The following is a 15,719-nucleotide window of genomic DNA, read 5'->3' as shown; positions in this document are numbered from 1 at the left end:
AAAAAAGAACAGATGACCTGGGTTAAGGATGAAGTGGGAAAAGTTAAGGGAACATTGGGGGGTGGTTCTTCACACACAGAGAGCTGGGAGTGTGGAATGAGCTGCCAGATGAAGTGATAAATGCAGGCTCACTTTTAACATTTAAGAAAAGCTTGGACAAGTGCATGGATGAGAGGTGTATGGAGGGATATGGTCCAGGTGCAGTTCTGTAGGACTAGGCAGAAAAATGGTTAGACAGAGCCAGGATGTGCCGAAGGGCCTGCTTCTGTGCTGTAATCCGCAACGGTTCTACGGTTCTGTAACAGCCAGGGCATGCCGTATTCACATTTGTATCGTCAGCAAGGAGGTACAGAAGCCAAAAGGCACAGGCTCAAATTATTTCGGTCTGCCATCTGATTTCACGAGACATTCTGGTGATATTAAACGTGATTTTGATTTTTCGCCGGCGCTACAACATCATCTACTTTTTCGGGATATGTTATGTGGAATATAACAAGTTGAGACCTATATCCATAGTCCTTTCTGATTTTGGTTTACTGTTATAATTTCATTCTTCCGACTGACTATGATTTTGCTCTGTCGCCTGTCTGTCCTTCCTCATGGTCCCACTCCATACTGCATAGCAACTGCTACATACTCAGCCATATGAATCTGTTTCCATCCTCGTGTCAAGTTAATTTAAACCCTCCTCAACAGCTCCAGGGAACCTGCGTGTAATGATATTTGTCCCGCTCGCGTTTAGTTTTGGACCGTCCTTTATGTGCAAGTCACACCTTCCACAGTACAGATCCCAACAATCCAGAAATAGGAAAGTCTTCCTCTGCAGAATGTCTTCTGCTCCCCATTGATCATCGTATTCTTCACTGGCGGTTGGCACAGGAAACAATCCAAAGATTAGTATCTTGTTTCTACCTGACCCACTAAAATCTTTCTTCAGCAATGTTAATCCCGATATTTACAACAACATCCGGCTGCTCACTTTTTGCCTTTAGAATTTTGTGGACCCGATACGTGACGTCCCTGATCCTGGCACTTTGGGAGCTACATAATATGCAAGCGACTCGTTCACGACCACAGATTCTGCTGACAGGTACTCTCATTTTGAATCTATTATCACTACTTCAGGCCTGTCTAACACACCGTCGCCTTTTCTTCAGAGGCACGCAGACATAGTTAGTGCCAGAGAACAGTTGTTGTGGCTGCCGAGGTAGGTTTTAGCAACCAGACAGTATGCAAAGCCCTATACCTATTATCGAAGGCGATGTCTTCCCCGGAAAATGATTGCTGCACTTTGTGCAGCTTGACGGTGTCTTAAACAACACCATCCAAACATGAGCACTCTTCATATATTCACAGATATTTCACGTATCCATAATTTTCGTTTCACGGTATTTTGACATCACAGGTTTTATGATCGATTCTGGCATGCTCACAGCTATTTATTTGGAACACATTTGCTCTCCACGGCAACCTATTTGAATCTATATCATTTTTGCATATTTTCACGGAAGTATACACTGACTCTGAAACCATCTCATAGAAAACTTAGGGATTTAAAACACCAGGTGCTTACGACTTCTCGGTTTACAGACTAATGTCCAGCATAACAAATATTGTGTTCGGTTCTGATCGTGATGTTATTGCACTTGTTCAAAATGAACTTCTTCGATATAAATACGTCAATACATTTGAGATCTAATAGACTTGGAATTTGTATTTATCCTTCTGCACCAGAAACTAATCACGAATTGCCCAGCGCCATGCTTCAATCTAAATTGAAATGAATTTCATTTTTGAATATGAAAGTTCCAGACTAATGAGTCTGATCGATAGGATGTATTTTAAGGAAAACAATGAGATCAGTGACGGCAGAGAGGAAGTTTCGATCAGTAACGTTTATTCATGAAGTAATTATAAATGTATATTGTACATCATATTGACCTCTGGCTCCCATTCTGTGCTAAACCTGTTTTCTCGCAGTCCAATCCAAACTATTGTCAACGGAATTTTAAACGCATGCAAAACACTTGATTCAAATTCTCACTAACGTAACCTGCTGGAGCATGTGACGGAAATTGAAAACTACCTTTCATAATCGTAGATTACACACAATGAGGCCCCAATGATACAAAGGGGTGGTGGTAGTTACAGTGACGTCCTTTTAGCCATCATCTGTTTCTTTGTATTATTCTCCGGCTTCAGCAAGATAATGTAACATTTCGGAGCAAAAATACAGACGAGCAAGCCGAAGCTTGATGCCCAAATAGCAAAAGCTTCTACAGCTACGGTGTATTTTCCAGGGGAGCTCACATAGGCTGGAATGAATGTGATCCAAACTGCGCCAAATATCAGCATGCTGAAGGTGATGTACTTGGCGTCGTTGAAACTGTCCGGGAGTTTCCGTGCAAAGAATGCAAGCACTAAACACACAATGGACAGCAGAGCAATATAGGCAGAGACTATGTAAAAGGCAGTCAATGAGCCCACGCCACATTCTAGAATAATGATGTCTCTGTAATGGCTCATATTCTTCTGGGGGTGGGGTGGTGACACGCTTAGCCAGACAATGGAAACAAAGCCTTGCAAACATGTCAGCATAAATACGCTCAAGCGTTGCTGCGAGGGTCCGAACCAGTTCATCGCGTTGCTGTTGGGAAGAGTTGCCTTAAAGGCAACAACAACAACAATGATCGTTTTGCCCAAGATGCAGGAAATAGAGAGAACGAACACAACTCCGAATGCTGTGCGGCGCAACATGCAAGACCAATTGGACGGTTCTCCAATGAAGGCGAGCGAGCAAATGAAGCAAAGCAGGAGGGCAAAGAGGAGCAGGAAACTGAGTTCGGAGTTGTTCGCTTTGACCATGGGAGTATCTCGATACCGATAGAAAATCGCAGCGACAGCCAATGTGAAGCACGATCCTATTACAGAAAATGTCACTAATACAATCCCGAGAACTTCTCGAAAGGAAAGGAATTCAACATGCTTGAGAACACATTGGGTTTTTGCCTGATTAGACCAGTAATCAGAAGGACATTTGATGCAGTCCGTGGAATCTGAAAATAAACAAAGAGAAAATTCATATGAGCGCAGAAATGTGGAATTGGGACAAATTGCTGTACATCCATGCACTTACCAGTGGCGTTGCTGATCTCTCCATCAGCGCAGTCTGTACAGTCAAAGCAGCAAATCGGCTTTCCTTTCTGGCTCACTTTTCTTTTTCCAGGAGGACAGTTTTCTGAGCAAACTGCTCGTGGGATCTGTAGCAACGGAAATCATTCTAAAAATATCGATTTATTTGATAATGCGCTTGTTCCAAACAGATCGGCTCTGAAATACTGTAGTCCTCATTGCATAGGTTTTCTACGAACCGTGTCAGTACTTCCTTCATAACCTTGTCAAAATACAAAACCCTATAAACTTTAAAGAAACGTATGCTGCTCAAAATTAATTTGCTTGTACATTGCTTGAACATGGTATGCTTTTCGCCTTTGGAAATTACAAATTATATGTCGCAAATGATAGCATAGACAGTAGGAATCGTTTCCCAGTATTGACATACCTAATGATAGAGTGCATGCATTTAAGCTGAGATGTCGTGCGATGTGAGAGGGTAAAAATTTATATGGGATACATCAACCAAGTTGGTTTTCATGCAGATAGTCAAAATCATGTGCATTGGTATGAGTATACATACCCAGGGTATAACGGCAATGAAAATGTACAGTTAGGAAAAACAGCTCAGTACATTACAAACATGACAATTGTTAGCTATAGGAAACTAAGTTATATATGACTATATTTAACTTAACGGAATAAAAATAATATATCAACATTAAGTCAACTTCAGGAAAATATAGTGCGAGATAAAATCAGGGTTTTGCAGCTAGTGGCAAGTGTTTGGAACAGGCTGCAGGGACGGTCGTTAAAGCAAATTATGTGATTGTGTTTAGCAGGCTACTTGACACACCAACATGCATGGAATAGAGGGATACGGTCGAGCGCGGGGTAAAGGAATTTATTTTATTTCGGGATAGTGTTGTTATCAGTCTTTACCAAAAGTCCAAATATAAAAGCAAATCTGTAATGTTGAGGGTATATAAAGCACAGGTGTGGCCTTGCTTGAAGTATTCTGAGCAGCTTTGGACACTTTATCTCGAACAGGATGTATTGATATTGGAGGGGTTTTAGAGGCGGTTCACGAAAATGATTTGGGGACTGCAAGGCTCATTTCATGGAACTCAGAAAACTTCGTGGGGGTCGGAGGAGGGTTCTTATTCAAACTTAACGATTTTGAAAAGAGAGATCAACATGGAGAGGACGTTTCTGCAATGTGGAGACACTAAGCTCAGGGGATACAGCCTCAGAATACAGGACTGCCGATTTAGAAAGGTAGTGAAGAGGAGTTTCTTTCGGTAGAGAATGATAGTTATGTGGAATTTGTTGCAACGGGCGGCAATGGAACCTAAGCCATTGGGTATATTTCAGGCGGATGCTGATAGTTCCTTCGCTAGTCTGGTCATGAGGGGATACAAGAAGAATCCAAGGTATTATGGCTGGAAAGGAAATGGATCAGATATTATGTAATGACGGTGCAGACTCGAATGCGCAGAACTTCCTAATTATTGCTTCTATGGTTTTATCATCTTACGGAATTCTGTTCGACGCATTCTTCGTGAGCATACGATATATTTTTTTTTCTCTGTACTGTAAAGTTCTATGTTCTCTGTAGCTCATTATTGCCTCCAGAATCGCAGGAGGCTCATATCTTCTGAGAAATCTCCGTATGAAGGTGGGGGTGGGGTGGATCGGTATATCAACTTCTTCCCAGGTTCAAGGTTATTTCCAAGGGAATGCATACATAAGATTTGAACGTCTACTTTCCAGCAGCAGCCCGGTATATTACAAATATAAAAATCATAAACTTAAATTAACAGAAATTAAAAGTAACATTGTCTCCTTTGTTTGCAGACGAAGACACCCCACCCCTACCCACGCGCAAACAACCACAACCCTCTCAGCCTTGGACCACTTTCTGCCAGGTTTTGTGAAACCAAAAAAACGTTGCAGTTGTTGAAGCAATGAATGAATTATCCTGGAACTGCGACGACATTAGAAGCAGACTTTGAAAGTTGGTTCGAATTCAGTGTATAGTTTACCCGAACTAAAAGCGAAGTCTTCGTTAAAGAACAAAGTTTAAAAGTGTATATTGTATCTTGAGGAGAGAAATTCGTTAGATTTCCAGAAGATCACATAGTAAGGAATCTAGACCATCCTGAGTTTTAAGCATATCTCATTGTTCATTCTGATCAGCGCCAATTTACGCTGGGCTCAATCTCCCTTATATGCCAGTTCCCTACCACCCTGAGTCCCTTTCGATTATATATCTGACTCCACCGTACTCGCATCTATTGATCTGACTACGACCAATTTCGGAGACAGAGATATGCCTACGCCACTCCGATGGAAAGAAACAACCACTTACCTCGTGACTGCTTTGGCTTGTTCAAGACTTCAGCAGCTAAAACGATCCCAACGTGTACCCAAAGGATCCGATGAGTTTGAATAAGGTGATCCTTTTTGTTCTCCGAAGTCTTAGGAAAAAATGACCCTAACTCTCGAGACTGCACTTTACATTGCATGAAGCTAGAACATTATTTACAATATCTGTACCTGTGATACCAGCCGCATCCTATGTATACAACTGTTTCCGCTTTTTGTCAACGTAAACGCATTGTGAAGTAAGTGCCATACCGTATTTTCAGTCGTGCTCCACTCGATGTCTTTGATATTCACCGTTAGTTCGCGACCTGGCGGAGCCGAGCCATCATAATACCCAATGTATACTATGTCACTCAAATTTGTTTGCAGGTTCACGACTTCGTATTTTGGTACTGGATCACCATTCAAATCAAAGTATACAGCTTCTCCTGTCTTCGCTGTGAAATTCACTCTGCGGAGGGAATTCAGTAACTACGGAGGAATAAAGCAGAGGAGGCTAGTTTTTAACCGGGACTTGGATTCCCTGCATACAAGAACAGACGTTTAAGGTAACCGTAAATACGAAAAAAAGTGAAATGTATTGCAGTTTAGTCACTGCATAAAGAGACTTATATTTGTGACTACCGATTTTAGATCTGGAGTAAAAAATAATCAAATGGGAAGAAACATGAAATGCTAAAGGACTCAGCGTGCCTGCCTGATTTCTGGCAGAACTTAGATCGACGCACCAATTCACTCCACAGATTACCTGAAACAAAGTAATTTGATTGTAGAAATGATATCGGAAGCAGGTCATCAGTATAACGTACATATTTCTAGGAGTGGATTAGAGACCCATGGAGACGTCAAGGAGTAATTTAGTTTCCGTGGTTGCTCGGTTTCCCTTCTAAATGAAACACGGGATTCAAGTGCCAGGGTTGACACTCAAATACGTCCCCCAGGGTGCATTACTGTTAGATGTACAGTATTTTAAACTCTGCCTTCTCAACCACAGCTAATAAAGAAGATTACAGTCCATGCGGATGTACACGCCAGAAAGCAAGAGAACTCTGCCAGTGCCTTACCTAAATTCATCATTTAGCGAACACCCTTTACACACGATCCAAGCAAGAATCACTCAATATAGGTGGAGGTTGCATAGATTATGACAAGTGTAGTCCACCGCCACTCCCCAAGTAACCTGCACATCTTGAGCAATTTAGCAAGGAGGAATGGGTTAATCTTGCTCCAACACGTTGTGCTAAGCTAATAGAGGTTTATCCAATGACACTATATGTTGTAACAGCTGCGAAAGGAGGTTCAAGTAAATACTTAACAAAGAGGGAAGGGTTTTGTTTGAAAGATAGAAACACAGAAACATAGAAAACCTACAGCACAATGCAAGCCCTTCGGCCAACAATGTTGGCAGCCCATTCTACGGACTCACAGCTCTCTGAGTGAAAAACGTAACCCTGATATCTCCTCTGTAACTACTCTCCCGCACCCTACACCTGTGTCCTCTTGTGGCAACTATTTTAGCCCTGCGGGGGCGGGGGGGGGACCACTGTCCACAAGATCAATACTTCTCATTATCTTATACACCTCTATCAGGTCACCTCTCATCCTCCATCACTCCAAGGAGAAAAGTCTGAGTTCACTCAAACTATTCTCATAAGGCATGCTCCCCAAACCAGGCAATATCCTTGTAAATCTCCTCTGCACACTTTCTATAACTTGCACATCCTAATTGCAGTGAAGCGACCGGAACTGAGCACGGAACTCCAAGTGGGGTCTGAACAGGCTCCAATATAGCTGCAATATTACCTTTCGGCTTCTAAATTCAATTCGACGATTGATGAAGGCCAATGCTCCGTACACCTTCTTAACCACAGAGTCAACCGGCACAGGTGCTCGGACCCCAAGATCCCTCTGATGCTCAACATTACTAAGAATCTTACCATTAGTACTATGTTCTGCTATCATAATTGACCTACCAAAATGAACCACTTCAGACTTATCTGGGTTGAACTCCATCTGTCACTTCTCAGCCCAGTTTTGCATCCTAGCAATGTCCCGCCGTGACATCTGACAGCCCTCCACACTATCCACAACACCTCCAAACATTGTGTCATCAGCAATCTTACTAACCCGTCCCTCCACTTCCTCATCCAGGTCATTTATCAAAATCACGAAAAGTAAGGGTCCCAGAACACCAGTGAGGCACACCGCTGTTCACCGACCACCATGCAGAACATGACCCGCCTACAACCACTCTTTCCCTTCTGTGGGCAAGCTAGTTCTGGATCCACAAAGCAATGTCCCTTTAGGTCCCATGCCTTCTTACTTTCTCAGTAAGCCTTGCATGGGGTGCCTTGTCAAATGTGTGAGCCTCTGACATCTCAGTATTTTTTTTTTATTTAGTTTTGCATGCTTTTCAATTTCTGCAGTTTGGTGGGCTATGCTGTGACAGGAAAAAAAGGAGCATGTGATTAAAAAATAGAAGTTTCCTAAGTAAATTGATGAAAATCCCTAGTTGTAATACAATTTTATATTTTTGAAGGGTTAAGGATAATGCTTTTTCAAAGCACTGTATGTAGAAGGTTTAGAGATGAAGTAAATGACATTTACCATAAAGTCGAATGGAATGGTGGCCATGTCGCATGAAAACAGATATGGTCAGTTAGGGCTTTGCTCATAGCAGCGAAAGAGGATGAAAGAAATGTAGAAAATGGAAAGAGGCATAGATGGAGTACACAGCTAGAGAATTTCATCCCAGGATAGAATTGGCGAGTCAGAGAGGGCATGAATTTAAGGCCGTTGAAGAAATCATAGAGGGGATATTTGAAGCAGTTGTTCTTTCTTTTCCATTTTGCAGAGAGTAGTCGGTGCGTAGAACTTACAGCTAGATGTAGTGGGAGAGGGCATTTAAGAGGCTCGAAAATAGGCATATTGATGAAAGAAGAATGGAGTGTTATGTGGAAGGGGAGCGTCAAATTGAAATTAACGTTATTACAGTTCGGGGCTCTCCAGATTTCGAAGTTCAGTCTCGGGTGCAGTTCTGTAAGCAGTCTCAAATGCCCATGGAATGCGTGGATTTTCTCCGGATATCAGATTTCCTCCAACAGCCCCAAGTTGCAACATCTAGGTTATTTAGTTATTGTATATCTGTCGCGTAATTCGATTAACGTTAATCAGGTTTATCGAAAGTTGCTAAAGTGGCGTGGCTCGAAGGGCCTGAAGGGCTTACTTCCCACTGTGCCGCTAAATAAAATAAGTGAATCTTAGAGAAGGCTTCAGACCAGTATAATATCGGTGGCCGAACGTACTGCACTAAGTTGTACTGACCTTTACCGAGAATAGAACCTTAGAATCGACAAATCAATCTGGTTGCTAAAACGATTTTCAATGGCTGAATACTCGCACATGAAAATGTAAGGAGATAAGTTTTAAACAGCAACTACATCTGTTCACCTTAGTAATTAGGTGCTATCTGCTGTAGATTACATCCATGCCTACCTGCCACGGCTGGAAGTTTGAAATTTGTGCACACGTTTTATTGATAATCAGCCTGTTCCCATCCGCACAGATCAACAGATCGTGGAGTGCGTGAGCGATGGAGTAGACGGCTATGTAAACGTGGAACGAACTCCCATCCATTATCGCTGGAATGTAAGTATTTTCAATGTCTTTTATTTGCTCTTCCCCTGTGCATTGGCCAGTTTGTCTTGTGGAATTCACTGATCCTGTCCGATTGTGTGCTACGAAGGAGCAAGAGAATAATGTTTCCCAAAATTCCGTCACCAAAATATTGCCAGGAAAGATGGAAGGTTGGATTTTCTGAAGATAATCCCTGAGACCTGCGACCTCTATCCGGCGAGTGGCCAGTCCGATTGTCCCAGCGAGATAAACTGCACTTTCTTCAGGCGGGAGAAGATTTCTTGTTACCCAGCCCTCAGTTCCAATCCACTGTATACCGGTTACATTTTGACGCCAAATTTCATTCAATAAAATACGCATATCACCAGCATGAGCAAACGCCACCACCACTTTAGTGGATGCGTGTTTAATCATCTGGACAATTCGTCTGATTTTTTCTGGCGGGTCAGTTCTGTCAAATGATTCAGAGTAGGCGATGCATACCCCGAACTTTCCCACATTTTCTATAAATCCTTGCATTCCGAAATTACCATAATCATTATTACTTCTTATGGTTCCAATCCAAGTCCACCCAAAAGTTTTCACCAGTTCAGCGAGAATTTTGGACTGGTACTGGTCGCTGGGAATAGTTCTAAAAAACGTGGGGTATTCTCTCTTATCACTCAGACAGAAACATGTGGAGTAGTAACTAACCTGCAGAGAATGAAATAGATAGATGAATTATTGTGTCCCGCTTTGTGATTGTAAGTGAATGATACTCCACTATCGATTTACTGTGAGCGATTTATATTTGTACATAATTGTAACACTGAGAATGACTCATGAAGAATATACAACATACTACATATAACATCATTAACCGAGATTACTAGCATGTTGGAACGTCAGTTAAGCTACTTAGTTACTGATCTTGTAATAAAATGGTGATTGGACGCATCTGGAATATTGCTTTAAATTCTGAAGGCTCCTTTACAGAAGGAAATTTGGGAAGGCAGTTTGCCGATACTCTTCCTGAATTAAAGGGGATGGACAATGCAGAAACTCTGTACTAACTTGCATTTCTTTCACTGGCAGACAAAAGCCTGAGTGGATAACTAACATCTTTACGCCCAGTGTTTAAAGTCTGCGGGCATGCATTTAAGGTGAGAGGGAAATAAGTTTAAATTAGATGTTCGGGACATTTTTATACAGACTGTAGTGGATGCCTGCAATGCGCTGCCAGAGGTTGTGGTGGAAGCAAATAAGAAGCAGGAGTTTAAAATTGCTTTTTCCCCCCAGCAAAACCAATATGCAGAGGACGGAGGCATCGGGATATCGCGTCTGCACAATGAACGAGTTAAGCATTTAATTAATAGATTAATTAGCCCTTTCCAATAAAGCTGCGCTGCTCGGCCTGTGTTGTGTGATCTATAGCAACAACAAAAAAAAATATCACGATTGTCTGGTAGATTTCAACCAATTCTAAAAAGAACACAAGATCTGAAATAAGACATGACGATTAGCTGAAAATATGACACTCTCTTTTTCAGTCCTGACATGAGAATCTTGTATCAGTGTCCCTCCAAATAATGTGATGCTGTCACTAGAGTAAAATGCACTGGAACATTTGATTTATTACCAGCGGAATCCCAAAGGAACCAATTGTCCTTGCAGTTACAATGGAACTTGTGGATAAAGCACAGCCAACAATGGCAGCGACGTTGGAGGAACCTCGACATTGAGGGTATTCAATAGATTTTTCATCTCCGTTAATCAAAGCGAGCGCTGCTTTCGAGGCAATCGAGGAGGACGAGCAGTCATCGTGTATCTGATACCCGAGTGTGATTCCCGGAAGCAGATCCTCATTTTGGTTTATTTCTTCAATGGCAAAAATCATCGTTTGCGCCAGTAGGAAATGTGCAACGTCAAAGCTGTGGGATAAATATAAGGGATCATAAGATCATAAGGCACAGGAGCAGAAGTCTGTCCTTCGGCCCATCACTTTACTCATGCACTTCATGCGTTGTTATTTCCCCTCTCAACACACAATCTACTGTCTTTTTCTTTTAACCTAATTAACCAAGGATCTATCAGCGTCCGCTTTAAATATGCTATATAGAGAGTTCAGCACAGCTGTCTATAGCACTAAATTCCACAATTTACTATGCCTAAGAAATTCCTCCACATCCCTGCTATAACGAGGTGTGCTTTTATTGTGAGGCTGTGTATTCTGGTCCCACACTGTCCTACCATTAAAAATATCCTCTGTAAGTCCATTCTACCAGGCTTTAAATATTCGGTTCGTCTGAATGGGATCCCCTCATTCTTCCAAACATCATATAAAACCATATAACCATATAACAATTACAGCAGAGAAACAGGCCGTCTCGGCCCTTTTAGTCTGTGCCGAACGCGTACTCTCACCTAGTCCCACTGACCCGCACTGAGCCCATAACCCTCCAATCCTTTCCTGTCCATATACCTATCCAATTTTACTTTACATGACAATACCGAACCTGCCTCTACCACTTCTACTGGAACGAACAAGCTGAATTAGTGACTATATAGTCATCAAATGCTCCTCATTTTCGGGAACATTTACATCATCCTCCGCTGGATTCTCTCCAATACCAGTATATTATTTGCAAAATAAGGTGTCTATAACCGTTCACAATAAAAAGGTAGTGAGAAACGTCTTCAGCTTCGAATTTCTATCAGATATCACGTCAAGGATTTCAAATCCATTTGCTTTCTTATTTGTGATAAAGAGTAAAGAATTGGACATTCAAACTCCTTGCTATTCACGCAGAATTGCTCAAACGCACCGAGCTAACAAATCGCCGCTCACAATGATGATCTATAGATGAACCTGCCGCTATGTAAATTTCAGCTTGCTCGTTTCATTCTGGCCAAACATCTATCGTCCTGCCCTCCGGTCTTCCCAGTTCATATCTCACATCTGAACGCATGCCGATATTTGAATTATTTATCACCAATTAGCTCAGTATATCAATTGAACTCACAGTATCAGGATACAAAGAGCTTCACCGAAGAGGGCATGAAAGGAATGCTCGATTTCTACCCATATTCCTAATCATGCACAACCGATTTCGAAAGCATGAAAATTGCAAAACTTCCTGTTTAAGATGGCACTACTGAAAAAAATAGTGCCACAACTTACTGGTAGTTGGTATAGTAAAAACTACAATTAAATACTTTATTAATAGCAATTCTGTCTGTGGGAAATTCTGCTAACAGATCACCACATACAATGAAGAGGCGAATGAAGCCCGGGACGTCTTGAGGGGCGAGGCGTGTAGACGCAATGCAAAGTCGGAGCCAGGTTCAGACTTATTGGAGGAGAAGTTGTCGAAGTGTCTTCGAGGTGAGAACAAGAATGAGTTGCGGCGTACACAACGGAGAGAAATCAGAGGGAAGGTGATTCGCAGCACCTCCGACTAAATCGAGAGTGGGGATGCATCGATCTAAAGAACGAATCTATTTGCAAAGGTAGGGTTTGAGGCGGTATATGGCGTCGGGATCAGTTTGAGAGCCGTTTGAAGCAATAGGACACTTTTCCTAGTGCAAGGGTCGACCGGATGCTTGGTCAATTTGAACTCCAGGCTGGATGGATAGAAAAGATGGGTGTCGGGACTGGCGTCGAGAGTCGGGTCGATTCTGCTCGCTGCTTTGTGACGTATAGTTTACTCTCCAGGGCAATGAGGTTAAAGCCGTGGCCAGTCCTACTACTCCGGGTTGCAAGTATGCGAGATCCGCTCTGCCCTGCAGCGTGATGCACTGAAGCCGAGGATTCATCCTTCGTGTCTATAGACTCAATTTATTTCCGAATTCTTAAGTTTGCTTTTATTGTTTTCAATGGTTTGCGTACTTCTTTTTCCTCTGCGCACTCGGTGTTGTTCTTTTTTATGGGCTGGTTTCAGTTTCTCGTTTTGTTAGTAAATGTAAGGAGACGAATCTCCAGGTTAGAAAAGACACATTGAAAAACTACAGCACAATACAGGCCTTTCGGCCCACAAAGTTGTGCCGAACATGTCCCTACCTTAGAAATTACTAGACTTCACCATAGTCCTCTTTTTTTCTAAGCTCCAAGCACCTGCCCAAAAGTGTCTGAAAAAAGCTTATCGTATCCACCTCCACCACCATTGCGGTAGCCCATTCCATGCATTCACCACTTTCTGAGTACAAACCTTACCTCTGACATCACCTCGGTACCTACTTCACAGCACCTTAAACCTGTATCCTCTTGTGGCAACTATTTCAACCCTGGTAAAAAGACTCTGACTATCCACACGATCGATGCCTCTCATCACCTTATGCACCTCTGTCAGGTTACCTCTCTTCCCTGTCGCTCAAAGGTTAATAGGCAGGGTTTATTCAACCTGTTTTCATAAGGCATGCTCCCCAATCCAGGCAACATTCTTATAATTCTCCACTGCACCTTTTCTGTGGTTTCCACATTCATCCTGTACTGAGGCGATCAGAACCGAGCACAGTACACCAGGTAGTGTCTGACCAGGGTCCTCTATAACGGCAACATTACCTTTCGGCTCCTCAATTCAATTCTAAGATTACTGAAGGCCAATACACCGTATGCCTTCTTAACCACAGCATCAACCTGCGCAGATGTTTTGAGCGTATTATGGACTCCTTATTGACGCAATCCAATTTTTAAGCGATGCATCGTTGAAGGTGTTTCTTACAAATTTATCACGGCTTTGCGTTGCAGCTATTGTGCATGTGACCGGAAAGAACTACAGAAATTTGTAGACACAGTTTAGCAGATTTCTGAAATGTGCCTCCCCTCCAGGCACTCTCTCAACCCTTGTGCTGCTGCTGTAAAGCAGCCAACACTCCTTACTTCCATTACTACCAGAAGGTCTAATCGCCGGAACGTTTCTGCTAGCAGGCTTAATGACAACTTCTATCCCGCAATTATATGTCTACTAACTGACTTCGTATTCATTAGATCAACTCTTGAACTCACTGCATACCGTGTCATGGCCTTTTACTCTACTGACTCCCTTCACTGCACCTTCGCCGTAATTGTATCACTTTAATAGTACTCTATTTAATCTTTAATTGATATAGGATAGTCGTTTTCCCTTCTGCGACCTCAATGCGTACTTTTATTCAAATGACATGGATGGATACCATGCAACATGGAGTTTTTCACAGCAGATCAGTGCATGTAACAATAATAAACCAATTCATTTAAAAGAGAAAAAAAAAGAACAACAGATTCTGAGCAGAGTTCAGCCAACCTTTGCACGCTTTGCGTTTGCACTCACTGGCATTTACAGAAAAGAAGAACAAACATATATTTTTTGTGAAGAAAGTTAATTCAACCATTCCACGATTGTCATAATATTGATAATCCTCTTCCAGCACTCTACATCTCAAGTATGAAGAAAGATACTAAGGACAAGGATACAGATATGAAACAATATCAGATGACAATTAGCGTCGAATTAAAACATCTACTCAATAGCTTTTTCTACCAGACTGAGTGTAGAATCGCAATCTACAAGAGGTAATCTCACCTTTTGCATCCAGTGCGTTCCGGGGTAAAGGCAAATGTATTGGAGCTGTAAATCGGATCAGAATGTATATTGAATAACCCGCCAAGGATGATATCTCCATCCATTGATAAATCAGATAAACTAACTTCTGTTCGACGACTGCAGAGGATTCCGTATATTACTGGTGTAGCGATAAGCAACAGGAAAGGCAAATACGGAGACATTGCCCTGTTGTAGGTGCCTATTTCGATTAGAGTGAAGGATGTGCATTTATATTGTCTCAATGAAGATCCGAAGTTGGTTTATAATTGCAACCTCTGCGATGATAACATAGTGCACTAGGGGCATATAATTAATAGTGGTACATCTGAGTAACAGCTGGGGAATTCCACCGAGAATGTAAGTTACATTCAACAATAGTAAGTAAATCTGCACTCCCAGAAGAGTTGTAAAGAGTTGTTAATTAAATAAGAATGATCTCCAAAGAATCCGAACTTCTCGTGCCGCTCATTGTTGACACCAGTTGTGTTATTTTTTCGTTACAAACCTGCTCCTATCATGACTAATTGAAATAAATTATTAATTAAATGACAACTGCAGACCTCTTCCTTAATGGTATTAGTGCATGGCACGAACACAGGTTGGAAGGCCCCGAGGTATAGAAACCTTCCGACCCACACAGTTAGGTTTACCAACAATTCTTACACTATTCCGTCAGTATCTAGAAACGAAATTCATGCATCACTGCTAATTCAGAGAACTACAGAATCAGTTGCAAAGACACTTTGCAAAACATTTTCTCAACAGTATTTTATAGTTTGCTATCCTTTTCATATCAGTTATGGTTATTTTTTTGCTTCTGGATAGTTATTTTCTCACAAATTCTACTGTATTTCCTTCTTGTTGATATAAACGTCAAGAAATGAATCTTCAAATAGTATATGGCAAGTCACATATGCCTTGATAATACTTTTTTACTTTGAAATTTGATTTAGGAAAACATAATTGTTGCAAACTTTTCCCCCAAAAGAAAATGTAATCGAGATGTAGATTCCATCATTT

At 41.7% G+C, this 15,719-nt stretch overlaps 1 protein-coding gene across 1 annotated transcript; it reads right to left on the bottom strand.

Annotated features, from left to right (window-relative positions):
* Positions 1-2,145: 2,145 nt before the first annotated feature.
* Positions 2,146-11,014, bottom strand: LOC140724647 (extracellular calcium-sensing receptor-like). The gene is made up of 5 exons (XM_073039071.1): positions 10,757-11,014; positions 8,998-9,831; positions 5,755-5,973; positions 3,137-3,260; positions 2,146-3,056 (listed from the first exon to the last, which is right to left on the bottom strand). The coding sequence occupies exons 1-5, from the start codon at positions 11,012-11,014 to the stop codon at positions 2,146-2,148; spliced, it is 2,346 nt and encodes a 781-aa protein (XP_072895172.1).
* Positions 11,015-15,719: the final 4,705 nt, after the last annotated feature.

Source organism: Hemitrygon akajei, chromosome 3 (assembly GCF_048418815.1).
Source record: "Hemitrygon akajei chromosome 3, sHemAka1.3, whole genome shotgun sequence".
NCBI lineage: Eukaryota > Metazoa > Chordata > Chondrichthyes > Myliobatiformes > Dasyatidae > Hemitrygon > Hemitrygon akajei.
Note: the sequence above shows the minus strand (reverse complement) of the source record. Positions and strands in the feature narration are given on the sequence as shown.